Raw genomic sequence first — 24,822 nt, 5'->3', positions numbered from 1 at the left:
CATCAAATTGAAAAGAATTCAATGACTGCATCTTCTTTAACAAGCGATATTAAAAAAATTATTGATTTTATTCACACTTCGCTTATTTCTAATCCTTTACTAAAATCACTCACGTTCCCTCGACATTTTGGTGATGCTATTTGCCTTCATCTTCAATTTTTTCAATCAGCTTCATTCCATTATTCCATTTCTCATTCGTATATATTTTCAAAGCTATTAGCATCATTTTCATTATTTGAGCCAACAAAAAAGCAAGCAACATTATTTTCTCAAATAGATCGGCAACTTTCACAAGTTGATCCTGAACTGTTAAATCAAATAGTTCAAATTTCTGAGTACATAAAAGCACTAATTTACGATGAATATCCTACAGTCATTATTCCAACTCTTTCTTCTTTGCTATTCAGTTCTCCTTTATCTCCTGCCTGGTTTAGGACTTACCTGACTGCTCTTCTTTCAATTTCGCTTATGCGCCCTGGCGGAGCCAAAACCATATTTGACACCATGGCAACACAAGCACAGGCAGAACTTCCACAGCCACGTGCTACTTCTAGTCCGCTATCAAACCCGCTTCACAAATCTCCTCAATCTCTGTCTGCAACTGCATTGGCAATTCGTCTCGTCACTTCCTCACCTTCGTTCATTTCACCGTCTGCCTTCTTCACTCGCATTGCCATCCAAATCCGCACGCTAATCAGCACGCGGCCGACGTACTCAGCACACATCACAACACAAGCGCCAACATCGCTGGCAGTGTCACAGGAGACCGTTGACGCGGCAGTGACTGTCGTCTCCGTTTTGGCTGAGAGAAGCCCAGAATGCACAGAAAAGCACATCCTGCAGCCTCTTCTGAGCGCATTCTATCGCATGAAAGTGCTGCTGGATTTGGAGGATGGCACAGAACAAGAATACGAAGACAGAAAAACAGCTGAAATGGATTGCCTCGAAAAGTCAGAAGATCCAAACAATATCGAAAGCAGCAGCGAATCAACCGAACGAAATGTGACTGTTATTTCTGAGTCTGATGTATCGAGAGGGCTCGAGACACTCCACCTTCTCTTGCACTCGTCTCCTGTTCCTCCCTCCGCTGCGCTGCTCAACTTGCTCTATCCAGTCATTAATCCCCTCTTTCGCCTCCTTTCGTTCATTCAGTCAACGCCATCAGCCGCCAAAACAGCTGCGATGGAAGCATGTGCCAGCTTCTTCAAGCACAGCGTGGCTATTTCGCGGAAGGCAGCAAAGGAGAGTAAACAGAAAGATGAAAAGGAGAGCAAAAGAGAAAAAGACAGCACAAAACAAGAAGAGGAAGAGCTGTTCCATCCAGCACTTCATCTATTCCTCCAGCTTCTACTTCACAACACAGAAAGCTATCGCTTAAAGAACTTTTCATCATCATCATCATTTTCTTCTTCTTCTTCTTCTTCTTCCTCCTCCTCATCTTCCTCTTTCGCTTCTTCTCATTCACCCAAAAGATTGGCCTTCCAGCTGACAGACACCGGCAGCGTCTGCTGTTCTCTTTCAGACGAGCCGCGTGACTTCGAAAGAGACGCCAAGTGTGCTGTGCTGCTTCTGAAGGAGATTTCTCGTCTGTCGGCTGCCTCGTCGCTGCCGGGCGATGTGTTTCTGGTGATTCTGAAGGAGTACTACGAAGAGAGGAAGCAAAAAGCAGCTGAAGAGGAAGAAGAGTGGAAAAGGATGCATTCGATAGACGGAAAGAATGGGAAGAAGAAGAAGAAGAAGAAGTTTATCGAGGAAATAGGAGAAGACAATGAAAATAAGGAAAAGCAACAAAAATCAGAACATAAGCACACTTCTTCATCATCATCAGATTCTGTATCTACAAATGCTTCAGAACTTCCTATTCATCCTTCTTCTTCTTCTTCTTCTTCTTCTTCTTCTTCTTCTTCTTCTTCTTCTTCTTCTTCTTCTTCTTCTTCTTCTTCTTCTTCTTCTTCTTCTTCTTCTTCTTCTGCTTCACTGTCCCAATGGCGTCTTCACTTCATCATCGCCTTCTGCGAAGAGATTGGCCCGTCTGCATTGAAAAGCTTCCGGCTGTGTGTTGAGCTGGCGATGGAGATTTTGACTCTGTGGAAGCCACCAAACGAGACAGAAGCAGCAAAATCAGAGAAAATAACAGAAAAGACGAAGAAAGAGAAGGAGAAAAGAGAAGAAGAAGAGGAAGAAGCCAAACATGCAGATGAGAAAGAAGAGAAAGAAGAAATAGAAGAAGAAGAAGATGATGATGATGAATTGTATGACGAAGAATACGAAGCATTCCGTTCGATAATGACGTACAATCCAGACGAGTTGATAGGAACAGTTCTGTTCATCCTCACTGCAGCTGCTGAAGGCTCCATCAAAGTGTTCGCTACAGACCACGCTGCAATCAGAGAGCTGCTCATTCCTTTGGGAAAAGTGTGTAAGATGTGCTTATTTATTCTTTCTGTATTTTAAAACCTTTTATTTTTCACTTTCTGTTTTCTTTTTATGATTTGGATTCATCTTTTTTTATTCAATTTTTTTATTTTAACTTTTCATAATTTCTTTTTCCCCTCTGCAATTTTTGAATATCACTTGCAGCTTCTCCGCCATCCAGATTCTTCATTCAGAGAAATGGCAACATTCATTTTATCTGCATTCAACGCTCTTCTCCTCCAAGACCCATCTTCCTCCTCCTCTTCTTCCTCCTCCTCTTCTTCCTCTGCCCCCTCCTCATCCACACAGCGCACCCTCCATAGCGCCCTTTCTGCTCTTCGTGACCCAATCATCCCCATCAGAGCGTCTGGCGTGTATTCCATTTCAAAGCTCCTCCGCACACGCGACGCGGCTGTCCTGTCGATGCACAGCGAGCTGTCTTCTCTGCTCCTTCCGCTCCTCTTTGAGAAGGACTCGTTTGTCGTCGGCTTCACAATCGAATGCTACGCAGACTTGGCTGATGCCTTTCCCGATGAATACATTCCGAAGCTGCTGTCTTGCATTGCAGGAAATGTGGCCATTGAAACAACATCTCAATCATCATCATCATCTCCTTCATCATCATCTTCTTCTTCAACCAATAAGCTAATCATTCCACAATCTCCGGCAGACATTGGATCACATCAAACACAATCAACTTCTCATCTTTTGAATAAAGAAGAACAAGAAAGCCTTCCAAACGATGTCAAAATCGAAGAAGAAAACGTGAAGCTGGCAATTTTCGACGTTCTTTTAAAGACGATGGAGAAGAAAGGGGAACTTGTTCCACATTATTCTCATCTCTTTTATTCTCCTCTGTTTTCAATGGCATCTTTTAATCCAACTGATCCATCATCATCTTCCTCATCTTCCTCTTCCTCTCCTTCTTCTTCTGCAGAATCCAGTTCATTTCAAAGTTCTGCTCTTGTCCTTCTCTCTCGTCTGTGTGATTTGCTTGGCGTGGGTTTGATGCCTTCTGTCTATCAGACATCACGTCTCGGCTTATCAATTCTTTCGCTTCCATCTTCTTCTGTGGGTCTCAGAAGAGGTGCTGCCTTGCTCCTCAATTCAGTCATCAATGCAATGCTGTTGTCTCCTCAACCTGATTTGTTTCCACTTGGCTCGCTTGTGAGTGATATTAGGTCTGCATTTGATATTCATTCTTCAATTTCACAAGAAACCGATGAAACTGTCAGAGGTCATTGTGAAATGGGAATTGTAGGCTTATCTCTTCTGCTTGAAAAGATGACAACAAAAGAACAATCATCGCCAAAGGGAATGGCAGATGGTCTTATTTTAACAAAATCTTTCATTTAACAAAAAATTTTCATGATCAGTAAATAAACGTAATTTAAATTCGAAAATTTATTTTTTCATTTTTCCCAGTTGCTATTGAAATTTTTATTTCATATAGCAAACATTAATTAAAAATGCAAACGGAAATTTCCGATTCCGCATTTGAACAACAAGTGCTTAATGCCCTTTCTCCAAAAGCTGAATTGAGACATTCAGCTGTTGCTTATCTCGACAATCTCGTCAAAACTCAACCAGATGCATATGCGCTAATTGCAATTCGTGTAGCAAATAATTCTGTACAGGAAAGTGTTTGCATAGATTTCATTTTCAAAGAATCAGAAAAAACATATTAATTTTGAACAAAAATATTTATCTTTCACTCTTAAATAAAATATAGGTTCGCCATTTTTCATTAGTACATCTAAGACAACGTCTTATTGACTTTCCAAATGATCCTTCAATCGTTTTACTTGTTTCTGGAGACACTTTTAACGCAATGAAAGCACAACTTTGCGCTCTTTTCCTCAATGATAATTTAGATGATAAAACAAACTATCATACTGCGCATTGCATAGGGAATATGGGAAGTATTGTTCTCCAGAAGGACTCGAACAAGTGGTCTGATCTCATATCAACTGTTTTTTCTTGGACAAGTCACGCTAACCCGCGTATCCGAAGCGGAGCACTCACAATATTTTCAATTATAGTTCCTTCTAATGCGTCAATTTTCGTTCCACATATCAATACACTTGTTACAATCATTGGCCGGGCACTTGCTTCAACGGAAGTGGATCAAGTGAAAAAAAATGCTATTCAAACAACATCTCTTATTCTTCCAGTTGCAGGCAAAAAGAAGGCTCACATTAAGCCATTCAAGCAACTTGCACCCATCATGTTGGCAACAGTCACTGGGTATTTGGAGAAGGGCAACTATTCAATGTCTGTTGAATGCATCCAGCAAATGATGAACATTGTGATTGTGCGCCCTTCCTTTTTCGAAGATATTCTCCAGTCGCTGTGGATGGGGATGCTGCACATTGTCGACACTTGTAACAAAATGCTTGCGAGCGCATCTGCTCCATCTCCATCTTCGACTTCTTCATCAATAAGTTCTCCTCAATCAACAGCTCTTCCAGAATCTGTCCGCTATCAAATGCTCTCTCTGCGAAACACAGCACTGGAATTAGTTGTGTCTCTGTTGAAGCCTTTTGCGAAGCAGCTGAAGAAAGAAAGTCGCTTTTCATCTGCTTTTGTGGAGGCTGTGATTGCTCTCATGATGTCTTTCACCGAAGACGAGAACTGGACAATTACAGACGATGATGATGATCCAAATGACACACTTGACGCTGGAATAGCTGCACTAGACAGATTTGCAACAGCGATGGGTTTGTTTTGCTATTTATGAATTAAATAATACTTTCAAATGCTGGAAATATCTTTAATTAACATCAATTTCTTTCATTTTCTTATTTCTTGCTCTTTTTTTGCTTGATGTTTCGTTTTTAGATGGAGTGTTTGTAACATCCACAATCATTCCCTTTGTCCAACGATGTCTGTCTTCATCTCAATGGAAAGAACGTTTTGTTGGGTTGCTTCTGATGACGTCTGTTGTGGAAGGGGTCTCATCCACGCTCACCGCAGACAAGATGCAGTTTCTCCTCTCTCTGACTCTTGCACACATCAACGATCCATCCACACGAGTGATATTGGCAGCTGTGCATGCGCTGTCCACATTCTGCCGCGATCTGAAGAGCGCCTTCACAACCACCCGCACTTTTGTGGCTGATGCACTCAACGCCATCTTATCTGTCATAAGCGATATACCAATTGCACCTGTTGGAAATGGCTTAACGAATACTCAACCTTCTTTTGCAAGCCCGCCAGCCTCATCTCCACAGCTCTCAGCGGCTGCTCCAACGGCACTTCCATCTGTTGGGCAGCGGGAAGATGTGAAAAGATGCTTCACATTGATTGACATTGCTGTGCGGGCAATTCAGGACATTGCAGAAACAACACCGAAGACACACTTAATTCCACTTCTCCCTCAAATTGTGTCTGTTTTGGGGCATCTTTTGACGATGGAGATTTCAGAAGAGTCAGCTTTGGCAGCTGCGACTGCCACTGCAGCAGCGTCTTCTTCCTCAGCAAATGCTGCTTCGCTGGCACTTTCTCTGTCTGTTCGCATCATCGAAGCCAAAAAGACCATCCGAAACGAAGCGATGCAATCATTGTGTTGTGTCATTGACACAGCTGACGATGCAATGCAGCCATTTTTCTCTTCATTGGCACCATTTCTGATGGGGATCATGGCAGCAGACACGAGCACACTCCAATCAGAAAAGGACAAGAAATACCAGGCGCTCGCCACGAATGCTGCTGCAGAGCTGATGATTGCTGTGGGGAAAGAGGCAGCAGCCCCTCTATTAGCACCTTTCACATCGGCTGTGCTGAAGCTGATCGACGAAATTGTCAAAGGAAAAGAGACTCTTTCGCAAGCAGCAAATGGAAGTCAAATTGGCAGTGGCAGTGGAGGAGGAGATGGAGGGAGCTCCTTCACAGCACAAGCTATTCGAACGAAACAGGCAGTGGCTGACGAGTCGTTAGATGTGATTAACATGATGTGGGTGCATCTTTCGAGTCTTCTGCGCGGTAGATTTGCGCCGATGCTGCCTCTGCTTATTCCCCCGCTGCTTGCTGAAGCGCAGACAGATCCAAGTGCAGAGCAGCGAAAATTTGTGGATGCAGCTCTGAGAGGCGACAACAACACGGCACTTCTGCTGGAAACACGACATCTGAGAGGAATCTCAGCAAGAAAGAGAGAAGAAGCGCTGAGCAGCAAAATAGGCGACAGAGAAACTGCGCTTACTCTCATTGCAAGCTACGCTGATTCTATGGGACCATATTTTGTACCATTCATTGAAGAAACCGTTAGAGTTGCCTGTGCTCTGCTTGAAAGTGAGACAAAAGAAGGAACAATTTCAATCTTTCCTGTTGATTTGTGCGCATCTGCGATCATGTTCTGCATTCGTGCTTTATCTCCTCAGCCACCAGACTCTCCTTTCCATCCAAAAGCACTTCAGAAAGAAGCTGCAAATGAGATCTCTGCAATACCATCTACTGGATCAGCTGCGTCTCCTGCTTCATCATCACTGCCTCCTCTTCCTCCTCTTCCTTCTGTTCCTTCACATCTCCATCCAGTTTCTCTCTTCATTTCAGCATCACCTTTGCTCTTTTCTGCTCTCATCAACGCAGAAGACGTCTCATCCGAAGAGCGCTCATCAATCACTCTTTCTATCCTCACTTCTCTCAAAGCAATTTCCTGCCTTCTCAACCCGCAAAGCGCACAAGGTGCAGAACTGGAATCACCCTGGGGATCTTCCTCACACGTTGCACAGCCACTCGCAATGGCTTCTCCTCAATCTTCTAGTCAGGCTGGCCTGATTGAATGCTTTGCTGGAAGTGTGGCGAATGGCTTCGACTTAGAAAAGTATGCAGAAATGCTAAGGGTTGTTCTTGTGAACGTGCGGAGCAGGCGAAAGGCGCTGGAGGAAGTTGTTGAACAAGGCGACGATGAAGACGTGGCGAACGGAGAGGAAGACGACGATGCAAAAGTGAGTTTGGCACATGAAGACTCTGTCCTTCGCAACATTTCACGCATCATTGTTCTTTTGTTCTCAACATTTGGCGGATTGTTTGTTCCATATTTTGAGAAAAGTATTCTTCCTGTTGTTTTGGAGATGGTTACTCTTCCACCTCGCCCCAATTCTATCACTTCAGAAGACACATATTTTACAATTACTCCCCAGCTTCTCCAGCAACAGCTTTCTTCTTCTTCTTCCACTGCGGCAGCTCAACAAACAGCAGATGAAGCAGATCGAGTCACTGGTTTGTCAATTCTTTCTCGCTGCATTCAATATGGAGGAGCTCAAGCATCACAACTAATTCCCCGCTTTGCTCCGATCTTCCTGCATTACATTGACTTGGCCGTGGATGTGGTCCAGAGAGAGGAAAGCACACGGCGTAATGCGTGTGTCGGACTCGCATTCTGTGCATTGAATGGGAGTCAGGGACAGTTTGGCGCATTCTGCAGCGAAGCTGTGGAAAAGCTGATGGGCGTGCTCGAATATCCTCTTTCAAGAGAGAGAATGAAAGAGATTAGATTGGCATCAGCACGACTGGTCGAAGAGAAACAGAAGAAAATGGGATCAACTGGACCTGCGCTTCTTTCACATGTTGAAATATCTGCTGTGCTGTCAATGCCATCGCAGCAATCTGGTGCCCTGTTTAGATATCCGTTTATTCAAAACGATTCTTGTGCAAGCGATGTTCAACAAGAAGGCAAAAGTGATGCTTCTGAAGAGGAGCTTGATTTGGTTGATGATCAAGTGCTTGACGAAGCGCGTAACGCACATGACAATGCTGTTACTGCTCTTTTGAGGATTCTCCAGAAGCATTCAAGTTCGTTGCCAAATTCAGAGGAAAGCGCATTTCGACTGAAACTAACCTTCTTTGCTCATCTTCCGCTTCTTGGAGACGAGGAAGAGGCAGTGACATGTCACGACACGCTCTGTTGGTTTGTTGAAGCTCGTGATTCGTTGTTGTTTGGAGGCGCTTGCCCCGAGCGGGAGGCGATTGCAAAGGAAATTTCTGATGCCCTTTCTTCAGGAACTGCTCTCTCTTCACTATCAAAGGGAGTGAATCAGTTGGCCCATTTATTCAAGATTTTATGCTTTGTTGTTGACACAGACTTTGTTAGCCAAGCAACCAACGAGAAATTTAAAATGATGCTTCCAGCGATCAGAAAATGTCTTCCGTCTGAAGTTCTTTCAAAACTTTGGATTGAGCTTGATGAAGAAAGAAAGAAATGCTTGAATGCAATCTTTTCTTGATATATAATAGAATAAAAAACTATGTTTGCTGTGTTACATTTCACAAAACCATTTCACTTGAATAAAATTTTGATTTTAAAAGTTCAAACAAAATAAGGACTCAATTGAAGAAGATCGAAAATAACACTCTAAAAAATGAAATGAAGTGAATAAAGAAAACAACATATTTAATCGTAGGAGACGCGATGTGCTTCAACAAGAAATTCAGTTCCAGAGAGAGAAATACCAACAGGGCCCTGCTCACATGCAGCGCATGTCAAAAAACGAACGTGATCTGGAAGAACGCGACCATCAGATGACGGAGTTGCAGATGAAGAAGAATCAGATGAACTTGGCATTATTGGGGTGACTGTTGACGTTGCTCCTTTTGCTGAACCCTTCACGTTATGAGAAAATCCAATATTTGCAAATTCGTACATATTCTTTACCATCCAAAAATCTTTCTTCATTTCTCCATCTTCCACACTTTTAGATTGAAAATTTGGAATATAAACCTAAAATTTTGGTCATGTTTCGAAAGATAAATAATTTGATATTTATTAAAATGAATACCTCTTTTTCAACAAAAGTTGCGGTTTTAGGGAGGAATATAATGTCCCCACACAACTTGCATTTAATCATTTTTAAATTTTTTTTCTCAGAATCCATCAATGCAGGATCCATTGTGAATTAGTAACAAAGAATTTCACAATCGAAATACGATCTTGACCACAATATCGTGAAAGAATTGAGATATTCTTTCTTCATCTTTAATAGCAAATAAATGTTATTTTTATAAAATTTAAGTGAATTTGAAAAATTTATTGACCATATTTTTTTTCTTGAATTTTTGAATGAGTGTGAAAACGCCAATTCCTTCAACTCCTTCGCATCAGACGGAGCATAAACAAACTCATTTTATTTCTTCACAATATGTTCCTTCTGATGTATGATAATTTTTATTGATTGCTGATAAATGAATTTAATTACAATAATTTTATTTGCTTATTTTATAGACGATAAGGACACCAGGGAATTTTTCGCAAGATAACTCACCTGATAGAGATCGAATGGTCATGGACAAAATGAGTTCACGGCTTCAACAACTTGAAAACTTTGTTTCTGTTATGAAGCAATCGTTGGACCAAAAAGCTGAGCAGCTTGGATTAGGAAAGAAAAAAGGACATATTCTCCTTCAAGAGACATTTTTAGATGATATTATGTCAGAATTGCAAGATTCAAAAACAGAGTTAAAGCATTCAAACGTCATGTTGGAAGAAGAGAAGGGAAAAGTTTCTGCCCTCCAAGAGCAATTGGAGCAATTAAAAGCAGAAACAATTGAAAAGGGTGGACAAAATGCAGAGAGATTAGGACGTTTATCAAATCTTGAAAAAGAAAATGCCAAAATGAAAGGAGTATGCTGTTATTAACTATTTTTTGAATATAATTATCATGTTTCAAATTGCAGATGCTTTTAGATGAAGAAGATATTATCAAAGAATTAAAAAAACAGACAGAACAATTAGAAAGGGATAACAATAGGCTTCAGAGAGAAATGAAGCAGATAGAGCAGATGAAAAATCAAGAGATTGAAAATGAACGAAGAAAAGGATCAGATTTGAATCAAATGGTAAGTTTTCTCCGTTCAGAATTAGAAAAAACTAGGAACCAGCAAAGAATTCGAGAGCAAGAAATTGCGCAAAAAGAGAAAGAAGAGAAAGAAAGAAAGCGAAAACAGTACATGCGAATAAGTGGAAAAGATATTGGGGAAGACGAAGAGGTTGAGGACGAGGAGATTATAAGATTGAAGCTGCAATACGAGAATGCATTGACAGAGGCCAAACACCAAAAAGAATCGGAGATCAGCATTTTGCAAATTGAGCACGAAAAAGAAAAACGGAAAGCAGATCAAGAAATCCAAATTATGCTGCAACATATTGAAGAGCAAAAGAGGAAAGATGAAGCAATTCAAAAAGAAAGGGAGAAAGAACGAGTTGACGCTGAGAATACAGTGGCACGAATTAAAAAGGAGCACAATGTTGAAATGAATGCTCTTCACGAGCAAATTTTTGATTTGACACAGAGAATATCAGAAAAAGAGAAGAGAGAGAGAGAGTACAACAAAATTGAAGGGCAGAATTCTGAGCTTCAGAGAATGAACAGCAGTTTGTCGCAGCAACTGACTGAGGCACAACTCGAATTGGCCAAAACGAAAGACAAGCTGGAAGTATTGAAGGCGAAAGAAGAAGAAGAGCGAGAAGACGGAAACAAGACAATCAGAGAATTGACAGTGGCACAAAAAGAACTCTCAAAGCATTCGGAAAAGGCAAAAGAAGAAGAAAGAAGGAGAATCGAATTAGAAGGCGTTGTCAAACAAATCGAAAAGAATTACCGTGAAGCACAAGCAAAAGTATGCTGTAAAAGTTCAATATGATTTTTCGAGATGACATTGAAATGTTGCTCAAATGGCTGTTATCATTTTCTCTAAATGCGATTATTATTATTATGTTATTATTATCATTTTAACTCATTTATTTCTGTTATTACACTTCTGGCGCTCATTCCTTTTCTTCAAAAATAAATATGTTCATATTTTTTTTTCAGGTAACATCACTCGAAGCGTCGTGTTCCCACTACAAACGCACAACAGACACGTTGAGGCAGATGGTTGTGGAGATGGAAAATGCAAAGAAAGGATTAACGGTCAAGCCCCGTGCAAATTTCTTTGGGGAAGAAGAAAGAAAAGCAGAGGGATTAAAGCAGACTGGTTTGAGCGCATCAAAAATGGATGATGTCGCAAATGAAGGAAGAGAAGGAAACGAGCACAATGATGATGACACTGACGTTGCTGATTCTTCTTTGACTGACGATGAGGAAGAAGAACTATATGAACTCTACGGTGTCTCTAACAGGAACGAGCATTATTCTCAAGCTCAAAATGCAGCTGCAAACAACAAAAATCAAATAAAAGCAACAGAACTTGGAGAAAAAACTGTAAAGGAACGCAAAAATTCTGTAAGAATTCAGCTCCCAGAAAAAGGAAAAGATGACGTATCAAGCCAAATAAATGGCGAAACAAAAGGCATCCAATCAGAGACGTCACAAAAGCGTTTCTCTCAGCATGTCACTTTTGCTCCACAGCCGAAAACTTTGAAAGAACAGAAAGAATTACCATCTGAACCAACATCTTCTGAAACGGAAGCACAATTTTCAGGAGAAAATGCACAATCATTGTCAACAAAGCTACCGTTGATAACAACGAAATCTCAACGAATGCAGCAGGAGCAAAATGATAAAAGACAAATAAGTCAATTTGAAGGGAGAGCAAGAGAAAATCTGGAAAGTTCTGAAAAAATAGTGGAGAAGGACGCTTTGTCCAAACATCATCAAACTGACAACAGCTCTGCCGGAATGAAAGAAGAAAAAGAAGAAGAAGAAGAAGCTGGAGATGATGATGATGATGATGACGTGGAGGAACTTCAGTCATTTCTTTTGGACGAAAACTTCGAGATGGATCACAACACTCCTCCGCCAACGAATTTTGAGGATCACAAAAAAGAAACGCTGAAACTGGAAGATCTTCAAGTCACTCAAGAAATGGCACATTCAGACGCAGTTTCAAACACCGCTATTTATCAAGCATCATTTCAAATTCAAGGAAATAAAAACATCCAACATCCTTTGAACTCCCAACCTGGCTCAATGTTTTCTTCATTTCCATCTTTTTCTCTTTCATTAACTTCAAATTCTGGCAAAGTTGAGGCTTTTCAGGCGCAACCAATCGTTTCCAAAGGAATTCAGCAAACAACAGAAATGCAACAACAGCCACTAGCATCAGTCCCATTGCCTTCGACGCTTTCTTCATTTTCTGCAAAGAAAATGCAACCACCTTTGAATTCTGCTTCTGCTTCTTCCACTTCTTCTTCTTCTTCAGGTAATTCAATTTCAACACCTCAACCTCCAACTTACCCACAACAACAGTTTGACTCTCCAATTGCTCAGAGCACTGATCTTATCGAAGCTGAGCTTTCGCCTTCTTCTTCCAATTCTTTCGAGTTGTCTCCTTCACCTCATCGTTCAGCGCTTCATCCTCCTTCTTCTCAGGAGACGTCTCCACATTCACGTCAACGTTCCCCACTTTCATCACAACACTCGCCCACATCTTCTGTAGAAAATGCAAATGCACAGCCAAAGGGCGACAAAGATCGCTCGGAAGACTTTTCTCGTTCTTCATCCAGTGGCCAACATGGAAATCGCGAGACATTTGATGACAGTTTTGCTTCAACAGCATCCTCATCTTTATCATTCTCTCCTTCGCCATCTTCCATTCGCCTTCATCGGCTGCTTCGAGCAGACTATCCGACGCTTATCACTTCCTCAAGCGCTGCTGCTCTGTCTTCTTCGCTTGCTCGGCTGTCTTCTACTCATCCACTTCTTCAGTCAATCATCACTTCATCGCAGAAAGGGCAGGCTTCTGTTCCTGCGCCTTCGTCGACTCTGAACACATCTTCATCAAATCTTTCAGCATCTTCACAGTATTCTCAGTCAACATCAGCCATTCAGACGCCGTCACAGAATTTTCATGGCTTGTCGTACACTTTCACTCCCACACCACCAACTCAACCACCACCCCATGTTTCATCGCCTTCTGAAGCGATCAAACGTCTTCGTGCAAGATATGGATCAAAAACTGAATAGATTATAACAAAATTTCTTTTTTTAATTTTTTATCAATTGTTTTGCTTAATTTGATTTCAAGACAACAATGCATTTTCTTTCAAGAAGCGTTTCTATTTGTTTTGTTTCACTCGTATTTTCATAGATAAAAGAAAAAAAAAGTTGATTCAAAAAATTTGAAAAACGAAAAAAAATGACAATTATAAATGATTTTCAAATTAATTTGCTAAACAAAATCATCAATATTAAAATGTGAAATTACGCTAACTTTTAAATTTTGACAAATTAGAATGAAACTTTTCATTAACATTTTAAATTCTCAGATGATTTTTCTGAGTTTTAGGAATTGCACAAAGAAGCGAAGTTGCATGAATCCAAATCCAACAACAGAAAAAATTTGAATCACGTTAAAAACAACAATCATGCGAGTGTTACTTTTTTCAGTTGATGAAAGTTCATTGTGTCTTTGAATGTAGTAATTTTGTTCGGATTCGATTAAATGCATTTTTTCTTCAAGATGCTTCAAAAACAATATTGGAAGTTCTTTTGCTTTTTCGTTTTCTGTTAGATTTTCATTTCCAAATGAAATTTTTAAAAACAACATTAAGTTTCTTTTTGAACTGAAAAACATCATGTTTGTGTTAAAACAAAATTTGTATTCCCCAGAATTTGTTGTTGAAAAAGAAATTGTCCCACTTGGTTTAACATCAGATTGATAAATTTCTTCGTTGTTTGAGTTGAAAATTCTAACGCTTGCTCCAACTGGCCTCTGGCTAGATTCGTTTTTTGGAATTGAAAAGTTATAATTCACATGTACAACAGTATTGCCTGCGTAATCATCCGATGCACAAAAATCTTTTCCCTCTTTAATCAGTACATTGTATCCACTTATGCATTCAACAATGCATTGAAGTAAAACAAACAACATAAAAATTTTCCATTATATTGGGATTCGATAATATTGATAAAGTTCCATTATTTGAATCAAAAAAACGCTAATAACGAATTAAATGATTTTTCATCTCTTGGAGTTGATATTTTTTACCAAATATACCCTCATCTTTTAATGACGAAATATTTTTAAATATGTCATGTGTTTCATGAGGAATGATTCGCTTTTTCAATTTATTTCGACATTAAATAAATTTCAAAAAACACAACTTTGAATAACATGAAAATACAATTATTTTCTTTTGAATTTTTGATAACCAACACAAAAAGATTAAAAATACTTTAAAATCAATGAAGGAAAATTAAAATTTTCAAAATGGAAATTACCAACCCGAAAAGTTAATATTTACAAAAAATATTCGGTTCTATTAAAAATTTCAGTATAAAGAACGGTTTAACAAAAAAATTTTCATTTTGAAGAAAAATGTTCGATAAAAATTTTTAATGAACTCCAAAACAAGTACAAAGCGAAAAGCGACAAATAATAACAAAATTAAAGTTTGCATTTGCAAAATTTGAGTTAATGTCAACGCATCTAAAACAGATAAAGATGCAGTTTCAAATTTCGAATAGTTGCAAAGTTATGTCAATTGTTTCACATTTCCCAAACATCTACATGCATTTATTACAAATTGCAGTTTTTTATGTTTCAAGTAACCTGCTCATATGTTCTTAATTGATGATGAAATTATTCATAAGAAATTTCATATAGTATGGTATGATCATCATTGATGATCGGAACCGTTGTTTGTTTTATCAATGTCAGCTGAGGAAGAAATTTTCGAATATGAAGAAGTTGCAACTGATCAACAGGACGAACCTGCACCTTCAACAATAGATCCATCTATTGAACCTAGCAAGCATGCAACTTGTTTTCGATCTTGTTGAGTTCAACTGCAATTTCCCGTTTTTTTAACTTGATTTTCGTTTTTTTCAAGAGGTACTTATGCAAGTATTCACGCTGCAGGGTTTCGAGACTTTCTTTTGAAACCTTTGTTGATGCAGTCCATCACCGATTCTGGCTTTGAGCATCCTTCTGATGGTAGGATAATATTTTAATTTCAGTTGCTATCAATTCTTTCATTTTTTAGTACAACAGAAATGCATCCCACAAGCCATGATTGGAAATGATATTCTGTGTCAAGCAAAATCTGGTTTGTCACATTTATTTTGAATGTTTATTTTTATTTTACACTTTATTAAAATTTTTAGGCATGGGTAAAACAGCCGTTTTTGTTTTGTCCACATTGCAACAACTTGATACTGATCATCCAATTGAGGATGTTAAAGTTGTTGTCTTATGCCATACTCGGGAGCTTGCAACTCAAATTAGCAATGAATTTGAACGCTTTAGCAAACATTTCCCAAATGTACATACATGTGCATTCTTTGGAGGAATTCCGATTGCCCAAGATATACAAAGGATTAAAGATATCAAACCGTGCATTGTTGTCGGTACTCCAGGGAGAATGCTCGAATTAGTACAAAAGAAACATTTGAATCTTTCGAAAGTTGGACATTTCATCCTTGATGAGTGCGATAAAATGCTCGAAAAAGCTGGTTCGTATTACCTTCTTTTCATCATCCTTCGCATGATGTTCCGATTCCTCTTTTCCACATCACTCCAGACATGCGCCAAGACGTGCAAATGATTTTTGTGAACACGCCTGTTCAGAAGCAAGTGATGATGTTTTCTGCTACACTTCCAGCAGAAATCCGCCCCACCGCAAGGAACTTTATGAAGGATCCAATGGAGATTTTCGTAGATGACGAGTCCAAACTGACGCTCCATGGACTGCAGCAGCATTTTGTGAAGCTGGAGGAAAGAGAGAAAAACAAGAAGTTGATCGATTTGCTGGACTTACTCGAGTTCAACCAAGTTGTCATTTTTGTGAAATCTTGCCCACGCGCAGATGAGCTGAACAGATTGCTGTCTGAATACGGATTCCCATCAATTGCTATTCATTCAAGACTTCCACAGCCAGAAAGGTTAATTTTTTTTTATGAATTATTCAGTTTCGTTTATACGTTCTTTTAAACTGATCTTTCTTTATTTCTTATAAATGTTTTATTATTCATCTTCTTCGTCTTGACATCTTCAATCATATAAATATCTTTCCATCTTTCTCCATCTTCATCTTGAATGATACTTTTGAATTGACTGAATGCTTCTAATTTCTTGTTGAATTGTATTATTATATGTTGTCAATTGACTTCAACTGAAACTTAAAATCTATAATATCGCTTCTGCTTATTTATTTTGTACTGTATTTTTTCCTCTTAATGCCTTTGGCGTATTTTCTTTTTTGACAGGTCAAAGCGTTATCAGGAATTCAAGGACTTCAAACATCGTATCTTGGTTGCAACTGATGTGTTTGGAAGAGGTATTGATATTGAACGTGTGAACATCGTTTTCAACTACGACATGCCCGACAACTCCGACAGCTACTTGCATCGTGTGGGACGTGCAGGAAGATTTGGAACAAAAGGTCTTGCAATCACATTTGCATCAACCACTGAAGATATGGAAGTTTTGAATAGAGTGCAAGCTCGTTTTGAAGTTTCCATCACCCCACTTCCCGATGAAATCGCTGTTGATTCTTACATGTCAGCATAAAAAGACTCAGCGATTACGTTGTGATGTTGACTGTCAACTTTTGAGAGATAGAGTTATGAAAGGAAGATTATTAGGAGATATTGTGTGAAAAGTGAATATAGTTGTGGAACTTGCACCGAATATTTTTTTATTCTTTGTTCAGACAAATTAATTATCCAATGCACATTTGATTTTAAATAATATATTTAAAAACTTTATTTAACAATTTTACCAACGTTATTTTGATCATTTATATAAGATTATTTATAATAAACTTAATTTTTAAATGGGATTGCTTTCTTTTCTTAGAAAGTTGAAGCTGAAAGAGAGAGAGATGCGAATTCTACTTATGTGTGCATTTTCAATATGCCATTGAAATAAGATATCAGATTTTATCAAAACTGTCTTATTTTTTTCAAAACATTAAAGTGGTCTTGATGGAGCAGGGAAAACAACAATTATGAAAAAATTGAAAAAAGAAGATACAAGCAAAGTTAGTCCAACTCGTGGATTTAAAATTGAAACATTTATGTTTGATAAGTATGCAATTGATATTTTTTATGTTTATTATCGAAATTTTTATTTAACACTTTCAAGAATTAAGATGAACATTTGGGACATTGGAGGGCAATCTTTTATTAGGCCATATTGGAGAAATTATTTCGAAAAAACTGAAGGGATTATCTGGGTTATTGACAGTACAGATCCTTCACGATTTTTTGAAGGAATAACTGAACTAAGCAAAGTTTTGAAAGCTGAAAAGCTTGCAGGTGCATCTTTATTATTATTGGCAAATAAACAAGATATTCATGGTGCAATGACTTCCGAACAAATTATTAAGGAAATGAATCTTACTGAGATTGTTAAAGGTCGAAGTTGGCACATTGAGGCTACATCTGCTATGACAGGTGAAGGAATTTCAGAAGGATTTGCGTGGATTGCCCGAGATGTTTGCTCAAGAATATATACGTTCACTTGAAAAATTATGATGTTGAAAATCAACTATTATAATCAGTTTTTTTAATAAACAATACTTTTGATGAAATTCAAGAGATTTCATCAATTAAAGATCAATTTTAATTAATAAATACGAAATTTTAAGAAAATTGAACACTACATTCGTTCTCTTAAAAATTTTAATTAAAAAATATAAATTAAGGGTATTCGTTTGAATAAAAGAAAAAGTGCCTCATTTTCGTTAATGAGCGATAATTTAGATGAAACCTCAAAAAAGCCGAGGCGCATAATTGAGCAGAAAGGAATTCCACTTACTGCAGAAATGATTGGCGTTTGCTTATCTCACCTACAAAGAACTGGTATTTGTTGCATTTTTAATTTTAATTTTGTAAAGAATATTTTTCATGATTCATTTTTCAAATTTTTTATTAATTACGCGTTGAAAAATTGTTTCAGGAGAGGGAATGTCTCAAGCTTATACAAAATTGTCAATGCCTGATATGAAAATTGAACGAATTGATGTTATCGAGAATTACAGACATTTAAGATTTATCAATTTCTCAAAAAATTTAATTGAAGATATCAGTCCTTTGAGTGGCGGACTTTTAAACAATCTTGTTGTCGTTGATTTGTCACAAAATAGAATAAAAAATCCATTTATTGCAAAACGTCCCACTCTTCAAGTTTTAAATCTAAGTGAAAATAGAATAGAAGATCTTGATGAAGATTCATTTCTTCATCCTTTATTATCATCATTAAATCTGAATGGAAATCGAATAAATAAACTTTCTGGATTATCACCTCCGACAATGCCACTTCGATTTTTGGAGGTTCGAGCAAATAACCTTACAACTTGCGAAGGCCTCAATCCAAACCTTGAAGAGTTGGATTTGGTTTGCATTAATTTTTTTTTTCATTTTTTGAAGCGAACAAATAATTCTGTTAAAAAAAAAATTGTTGTGAAATTTACTGAAATAGGCTGGCAATCTTATAACCGATCTTTCTGGACTCACTTCTTGTCAAAATCTTTTGCGTCTTAACATGTCATATAATCAAATCGAAAATTTCTCTTCACTTCCCAGCGGTTCTCTCTCTTCTTTAGTTGAGTTGGATCTATCACACAACAAAATAAGCGATATCAAAGAGCTTGATTCGCTCGAGCTTCTTCCGCGTCTGAGGCATCTGAAACTGCTCGGAAACCCATTTGCAGCAGAACTGGAAGACAACTATCGGATAGAGGTGCTGGCGCATATTCCAACGCTGGATCGACTGGATGGAAAGAAAGTGACAGATGAAGAGCTGCAAATGGCTGTAGAAATGACAGAACAGAGAGAAGAAGAGGAAAGGCAAAGGAAGGAAGAGGAGAGGTTGCAGAAGGAAGAAGAAGAGAGATTGAAGAAAGAAGAAGAAGACAGAATCAGAGAGGAGGAGGAGCAAAGAATAAGAGAAGAAAAGGAACAGGAAGAGTTGAGAAGAAAAGAAGAAGAAGAAGAAAGAAGACGTAAGGAGGAGGTTTGCCTGTTTAATTGATTTCATGTGAATCTTATAATCTTTTTTTTTTCCATTGATTTTACTACTGATGATCTGTTTCAGGAGGAGAAAGAGCGTTTGGAAAGAGAAGCAGCCGAAGCTGAAGCAAAGACAGAAGCAGAAGCAGAAGCTGAGGCTGAGGCTGAGGCTGAGGCAGAGGCCGAGCCAGAATCTAGAGATGAGACAGAACAGGAGGAAGCTAATGAACAAGAAGATTCAATTCTGGGGTCAACTGAACGAGAGGAATCACAAGAACAGATGGATGCGGAACAAGATGAAGAACCGGATGAAGAACCTGAAGAAGATTATCAAGAAGATGCTGATCCAGATGAGGAAGAAGATGACGACGAAGAATACGAATGAAAATTCAATTTTATTTCATATAAATTAATTTTTTGTTAAATAAATATAATTTTTTAACGCAAATTAAAATTAGAATTTTTTGTGCTCCATGTTTTATACACCCATATTTTTTCAAAATAATGGGGAAGATGATGGGAATAAAACCTCACAATTATCATTCATTTCGTTTTTTTCTTAATAGGAATTTGATAGAGTATATAAAACATGAAATTTAGTAGACAATTGCAGTTTATAGCAGTGGACAGATGGAAGGCACATTATATAAATGTATTTCATCTCATTTCCAATTTTTCATTTTTTTGATATTTTTCCAATGAATAGTACAAACTTTTGAAAAAAAATATAAAAACTATATTTGCTCCTTATATAAATAAAAGATTTTTACAAAGTGATCAGAATGATTTAAGTACATCCGTTCCAGAAGTTATCCAAACTCATAAACCTCGTAAAACAACTGGAATCTCGAGTGCCCCTCCTGAAGCCGAGGAAGGGATGGGAGACAATACGAAATTTATTCCAATGGTGAGGGTAGAGCCGGATTCAGAGAATGTTTCACCTCCAATTCTTGAGGGAGATGAAGAAGTTCGTTCAGAATCCTTAATTGATCCTTCATCATCACCAACAACACTATTACACGACGAACCAGAAGAAACAGAGGACAATGATGCTCAGATGGAATCAATCCTTACAACATCTTCGACTTCTCAGTCTGCATCCAGCAGTGATCAAGCAATGCCTGCTTCATCATCATTTTCTGTGTCGATGGTTTCGTTACATGACTGCGTTGCAAAATGGAGCGCTCTGTTTGAAGAAGAAAAAAATAAAGTTATAGCCTTTTGCAAAGAAGCAATGGCCGCTGTATTTGCTCGAGTAAGTGAGATCAAAAATCGCGCTGCAGCCACAGCACCAACAAAGGGAGCTGTGTTAGAGCTGAAGCGAGCCTTTCTTGATCTTTCTGTAGATTGCACAGAAATAGAGAATTTTGTTGTTGTAAATAAAGAGGGATTTCGGAAGATTCTGAAAAAGCTTGAAAAGATGGTGTCTGTGGACGATCCTGCAACAGGTTCGATTTCTTCTCTTGTGACAGATGAGAAAATGCAAATGGAGAAAGAAGAGCGCGCAGAGTTTGATGCGCTACCTACAATTAGTGCGATTGTTGAGCAGATCCAGCAGCTGTATGTGGACACATTCTCTTCTGTGAAGTATGCAGGTGCAACAAACCCGAAGCTGCTTGGTCAGATGTCGCTGGAGCCAGACGAAAAAGAAAAGCTGCAAGAAGAATTACTGTTTGATATCCGCAGTTCAACTGAAGCGCAGGTTGCGTGGAAGAAAAACACCATTCTTGGGGAGTATGCCGCCTTCCGCCAGCGTGCTCAGATATCCACAATTCAAGGCAAAGGCGAGCTGATCGATGTGCGCAACCGCTTTCTTGCGAGAGGCGAAGAGATGGGTGTGCGGCCAATGACTCCGGTGGACTTGGCGCAGACTCCAGGAAAGGGCTCAGCCACGCAGATGATTGGGGAAGAAGAGAGCGAGAAGACGACGTCTGGTTCGTCCACCACTGGGAAAGCGCCGTCGCCAGCGTACTTCCACGTGAAGTACCACTGGGTCATCATCTCGTTTGTGGTGCTGATTGTGATGGGCGTGTTTCCGTGGAAGGACAACATTGCGAAACAGATGCGCTGTCTCGGTCTGCTCATCTGGGCATCCATTTTGTGGGCAACAGACGCCTTACCGACACATGTCACTGCTCTGTTTATTCCGTTTCTGGCGCAGGTAATGAATGTGCTGCAAGGAGACTGGAAGGAAAATGCAACACGATTGATAACATCGACGATCTCTAACACACCGTATTTGGCAATGGGAGGCTATGCAATTGCACTGGCCATGACACACACGGGACTCGATCTGAAGATCGCAACAGCTGTCTTACACTTCAAAATCGCACGCAAACCTGTCGTGTTTCTGATTATTGTGACTGTTCTGCAGTATCTTCTGACGATGTTCATCTCCAACATCTCCTCAACTGTTCTGATCATCTCACTTATTCTGCCTGTGCTCAGAGAAATTCCAGTGCGCGGTGGATTTTCGAAGATGCTTCTTTTGTCGATTGCAATGGCAGGCAATGTGGCTGGCATGGCAACACCGCTTGCATCGCCGCAGAGTATGGTTGGGCTGGAAGCCATCAACAAGGCGATGAACGATCACTCAAAGATTGATTTTGGAAAATGGTATGTATCATTTTTTTGATTAATAAAAATAAATAATAAATTTACTGTTATGATATATATAAATATGAAATTGCTTATTAATTTATGAATATTTCTTTTTCCATTCGCAGGACCATTGGAGCGCTTCCGGTAACTGTGGTGTCAACAATTGTTTGCGTAGTCTTTCTGCGGTGCTTCTACAAAATAGACATCAAAGAAGTGCCCTTCACTCCACCTTCCAGTCACAAATGGACAATCAAGCAGGTTGTGGTGGCAGTGGTGTCTGTTGTCACCATCGTCTTCTGGTTCATCATCAGCTATGCTCCTTTCTTAGGCAACGAGGCTATTGTCGCGCTTATCCCGCTGTGCATCTTCTTCGGCTTCAATCTCGTGCCCCGCACAGACATCACACAGCTGCCGTGGAATATGATTCTCCTTGTGCTCGGCGGAGGAGCACTGGGCGAGTCGATCAAGTCGTCGCAGCTGCTGCAACTGATCTCAGAGCTCTTTGGCCCTTCCTTCAGCACGCTCAACATTTACGTGCAGCTGCTCATCCTCACACTCGTCGTGGCATTCATCTCAATATTCGTGTCACACACGGTGGCTGCGATTGTTCTGATCCCTATTGTGAACTCTATCATTGCTGGTTCACAGTTCCATGTTGAATTGATTGTATGCATCTCTTTTGATTATTTGCTTCATCTTAACTGTGAATAAATTAAATAATTTTTATATTAAAAATTTACATTATTGTTTTTTCATCATTTTTTATTTTTCCTTAACAGCTGATGGCGTGTGCACTCCACGTGTCTCCTCCGATGCTTCTGACAGTTGCGTCGTTCCCCAACATGTGCTGTTATGCTGTGGAGGACGACAACCACCAGCCATATTTGACACCCGGCGACTACTTCAAATACGGTGGGACTGTCACAATTGTCTGTTATATTCTCATCAACTCTATCTTCTATGGAACCGGGCTGTTGATGGATCTTTAGTGCTGTTTAGAATGTGAATGAATGAACGAATGAATGAATGAAGGAGTGAGTGAATAAATGAGTGAATATTTTTGTTATAATATTCAAATCAGAGAGAACGAATCTTCTTTTTTTTCTTTTTTTATCTTTCTTTTTGTTATTTCCTCTTTTTTCACTGCTCTTCAATGTGTTCTTTAGCAAATGCATTGGATTGTCTTCTTTTTAGATTTTGCATGTCCGTTTGTATGTGTATTATTTCAACTACCTTTCTTTGAACTACGCTGAAATCCTTATTTATACATACATCTACAAATCTGTTGTTACAAGTTATTTTTTTGTCATTTTTGTTTGGCAATTTGATTATTGAACGTAACTTTTGCCTTTTTGTAGGCATTTATCATTTTATATGATTTTTGTATTCATCGTGTATGAATATTCGTTCATTGATATTTTTCAAAATTGTATTTTTCGTCTCTTTTTTATTAATCAATGATTTCTATTTTGCTTTCGTTCTTTCCCCATATCAGCAAGCATCATTTTGGTGCTCAAGACATTTTTCAATTATCTCGAAAAACTGTTACTAGAATACTCAATCATGTTTCTTCTTTAAAAAAACTAAACAGATTTAAAGGAAATTAAAATAATTTTTATTTCTAAGCAATTATTTAAAAAATAAATAAATAAAAAGTACAAGAAAAGGCTAAATACAAAAAGAAAGTACATGGAAAAGAGAAGCATTCAAATGACTTTCCGAAAGGCTCATCAATTTCACGACGACATAAAACAATTCATTGCACTTTAATGTTCAATAAAAAAAGGAAGGAGAGGCAAGAATTCCATTAGATTTGTGTTTGACTCTAACCTCATATTAGCCACAATGTATATTCAGCTGTCAATGATCTGGGAATGATGATGAAAAACTTGTTGAGAAACTTTCTGATGAAGATTCTGACTCACCAAAATCTATTTTTCCGCTATCGGTTGTATGATACCCAAACGGAGATGTCGAAGATGCTGGCGATGGAAATGGTGTAACGTGTGCTGTTTCATCGCTATTCAAAAATGTCTCTCTCAGAACTCCTTCTCTTATTTGTTGAGCTCTTATTTGTTGAATGTATGTTGTTTTCAGCAGATGAAGAGACTGCACAATTGGTTCAAATCCAGTTTCATTCTTTTCACTGGTGTCTGGACGATATTCGGGATATGTCATGAGAAATAAGTGAGGAAATGCTGGACCAAAATTTGCTCCATCAATAACTTAAGAAAAATACATTTTTTTTTCAAATAAAAATATTTTAAAGAAAATAAAGGTCAAATATTTTCATAATATACCAAAAATCAATCTCAAACCTCCTTTCTCACGATTTAAAACAAAATATACATTTTCGCAACGAGGGCAAAACACATGAACGGTTCCCTTTCCAAAACTTTCTGAGAGTCCACATGGAAGAAGTGGCTGGTCGCAACAACTGAGACGAGGGCATACTCCAAATTGCTTTTTCTTATATTTATATTTCACTTCTCTAAGGCCAGCGCTTGTTGTAAGAAATCGTTGATGAATGTATCCATAAAGTTTTTGCGCTTCAAGATCAATTAATTGAAGATCAGATTCACTGTCTTCATCTTCTTCGTCTAAAAGGGCTGAAAGTGCCTCTTCGCAATGGAAAACATATCTTGAAAGTCCAAATAGATTAAACTCATCTAAAATAAATGACTGAGGCACTCTAACAAGAAAATAATTTTTTGGCTCGCTTATCCAAGATTTGATCCAATAGTCTTCGCTAGATGATTCCGATTCTGAATACATGTCGGTCATTCTGCGAATTAATTTGGAATCAATGAAAACCGGAGCAAAAACAGCGGTTCAAAAAAAATGAGTGGATTGAAAAGTCAACTGTGGTTATTTAGATCCAATAAGTACAAAATTGTGACAAATTTTTTTCTTT

The 24,822-nt window shown here is 38.6% G+C and overlaps 9 protein-coding genes across 9 annotated transcripts; 7 read left to right on the top strand and 2 right to left on the bottom strand.

Annotated features, from left to right (window-relative positions):
* Positions 1 to 468: 468 nt before the first annotated feature.
* Positions 469 to 3,771, top strand: MONOS_10475 (putative Required for nuclear transport of RNA pol II C-terminus 1; the record flags this gene model as incomplete). Its single annotated transcript, XM_067862928.1, has 2 exons — positions 469 to 2,415; positions 2,581 to 3,771. The coding sequence occupies 2 exons, from the start codon at positions 469 to 471 to the stop codon at positions 3,769 to 3,771; spliced, it is 3,138 nt and encodes a 1,045-aa protein (XP_067724016.1).
* Positions 3,772 to 3,884: 113 nt separating this feature from the next.
* On the top strand, positions 3,885 to 8,639 carry MONOS_10476 (putative importin-5; the record flags this gene model as incomplete). The annotated part of the gene is made up of 3 exons (XM_067862929.1): positions 3,885 to 4,058; positions 4,148 to 5,135; positions 5,257 to 8,639. The coding sequence occupies 3 exons, from the start codon at positions 3,885 to 3,887 to the stop codon at positions 8,637 to 8,639; spliced, it is 4,545 nt and encodes a 1,514-aa protein (XP_067724015.1).
* A 167-nt stretch (positions 8,640 to 8,806) lies between these two features.
* Positions 8,807 to 9,260, bottom strand: MONOS_10477 (putative Mss4 protein; the record flags this gene model as incomplete). The annotated part of the gene is made up of 2 exons (XM_067862930.1): positions 8,807 to 9,133; positions 9,192 to 9,260. The coding sequence occupies 2 exons, from the start codon at positions 9,258 to 9,260 to the stop codon at positions 8,807 to 8,809; spliced, it is 396 nt and encodes a 131-aa protein (XP_067724014.1).
* Positions 9,261 to 9,472: 212 nt separating this feature from the next.
* Positions 9,473 to 13,316, top strand: MONOS_10478 (uncharacterized protein; the record flags this gene model as incomplete). Its single annotated transcript, XM_067862931.1, has 4 exons — positions 9,473 to 9,565; positions 9,635 to 10,033; positions 10,087 to 11,028; positions 11,223 to 13,316. The coding sequence occupies 4 exons, from the start codon at positions 9,473 to 9,475 to the stop codon at positions 13,314 to 13,316; spliced, it is 3,528 nt and encodes a 1,175-aa protein (XP_067724013.1).
* Positions 13,317 to 15,005: 1,689 nt separating this feature from the next.
* MONOS_10479 (ATP-dependent RNA helicase Uap56) lies at positions 15,006 to 17,129 on the top strand (the record flags this gene model as incomplete). The annotated part of the gene is made up of 6 exons (XM_067862932.1): positions 15,006 to 15,106; positions 15,185 to 15,288; positions 15,338 to 15,400; positions 15,459 to 15,806; positions 15,875 to 16,235; positions 16,560 to 17,129. The coding sequence occupies 6 exons, from the start codon at positions 15,006 to 15,008 to the stop codon at positions 16,861 to 16,863; spliced, it is 1,281 nt and encodes a 426-aa protein (XP_067724012.1). The 3' UTR covers positions 16,864 to 17,129.
* On the top strand, positions 17,129 to 17,821 carry MONOS_10480 (Arl2; the record flags this gene model as incomplete). Its single annotated transcript, XM_067862934.1, has 3 exons — positions 17,129 to 17,193; positions 17,272 to 17,382; positions 17,440 to 17,821. 3 exons carry the CDS (start codon positions 17,129 to 17,131, stop codon positions 17,819 to 17,821), a joined length of 558 nt encoding a protein of 185 aa, XP_067724011.1.
* Positions 17,822 to 18,043: 222 nt separating this feature from the next.
* On the top strand, positions 18,044 to 19,849 carry MONOS_16775 (uncharacterized protein; the record flags this gene model as incomplete). The annotated part of the gene is made up of 4 exons (XM_067869648.1): positions 18,044 to 18,158; positions 18,256 to 18,692; positions 18,778 to 19,311; positions 19,393 to 19,849. 4 exons carry the CDS (start codon positions 18,044 to 18,046, stop codon positions 19,690 to 19,692), a joined length of 1,386 nt encoding a protein of 461 aa, XP_067724010.1. The 3' UTR covers positions 19,693 to 19,849.
* Positions 19,850 to 19,896: 47 nt separating this feature from the next.
* On the top strand, positions 19,897 to 23,467 carry MONOS_10481 (putative Divalent Anion:Na+ Symporter (DASS) Family Protein; the record flags this gene model as incomplete). The annotated part of the gene is made up of 4 exons (XM_067862935.1): positions 19,897 to 19,959; positions 20,014 to 21,923; positions 22,034 to 22,574; positions 22,688 to 23,467. The coding sequence occupies 4 exons, from the start codon at positions 19,897 to 19,899 to the stop codon at positions 22,895 to 22,897; spliced, it is 2,724 nt and encodes a 907-aa protein (XP_067724009.1). The 3' UTR covers positions 22,898 to 23,467.
* MONOS_10482 (putative casein kinase II beta chain 2) lies at positions 23,458 to 24,774 on the bottom strand. Its single transcript, XM_067862936.1, has 2 exons — positions 24,227 to 24,774; positions 23,458 to 24,133 (listed from the first exon to the last, which is right to left on the bottom strand). Exons 1-2 carry the CDS (start codon positions 24,690 to 24,692, stop codon positions 23,769 to 23,771), a joined length of 831 nt encoding a protein of 276 aa, XP_067724008.1. The 5' UTR covers positions 24,693 to 24,774; the 3' UTR covers positions 23,458 to 23,768.
* Between the last annotated feature and the right edge of the window lie 48 nt (positions 24,775 to 24,822).

The sequence above is a fragment of the Monocercomonoides exilis genome (genome assembly GCF_001643675.1).
Source record: "Monocercomonoides exilis strain PA203 chromosome Unknown scaffold35-1074681, whole genome shotgun sequence".
NCBI classification, from domain to species: Eukaryota; Preaxostyla; order Oxymonadida; family Polymastigidae; genus Monocercomonoides; species Monocercomonoides exilis.
This window is presented reverse-complemented; position numbering and strand designations above follow the sequence as displayed.

What these genes read in the sequence shown, in the direction of transcription:
- MONOS_10482 (XM_067862936.1), bottom strand. Translation starts at nt 24,692, where the DNA reads ATGACCGACATGTATTCAGAATCGGAATCATCTAGCGAAGACTATTGG. An exon ending in TTTAAATCGTGAGAAAGGAG is followed by an intron (nt 24,134 to 24,226) that starts GTTTGAGATTGA and finishes ATTTTTCTTAAG; the next exon opens with TTATTGATGGAGCAAATTTT.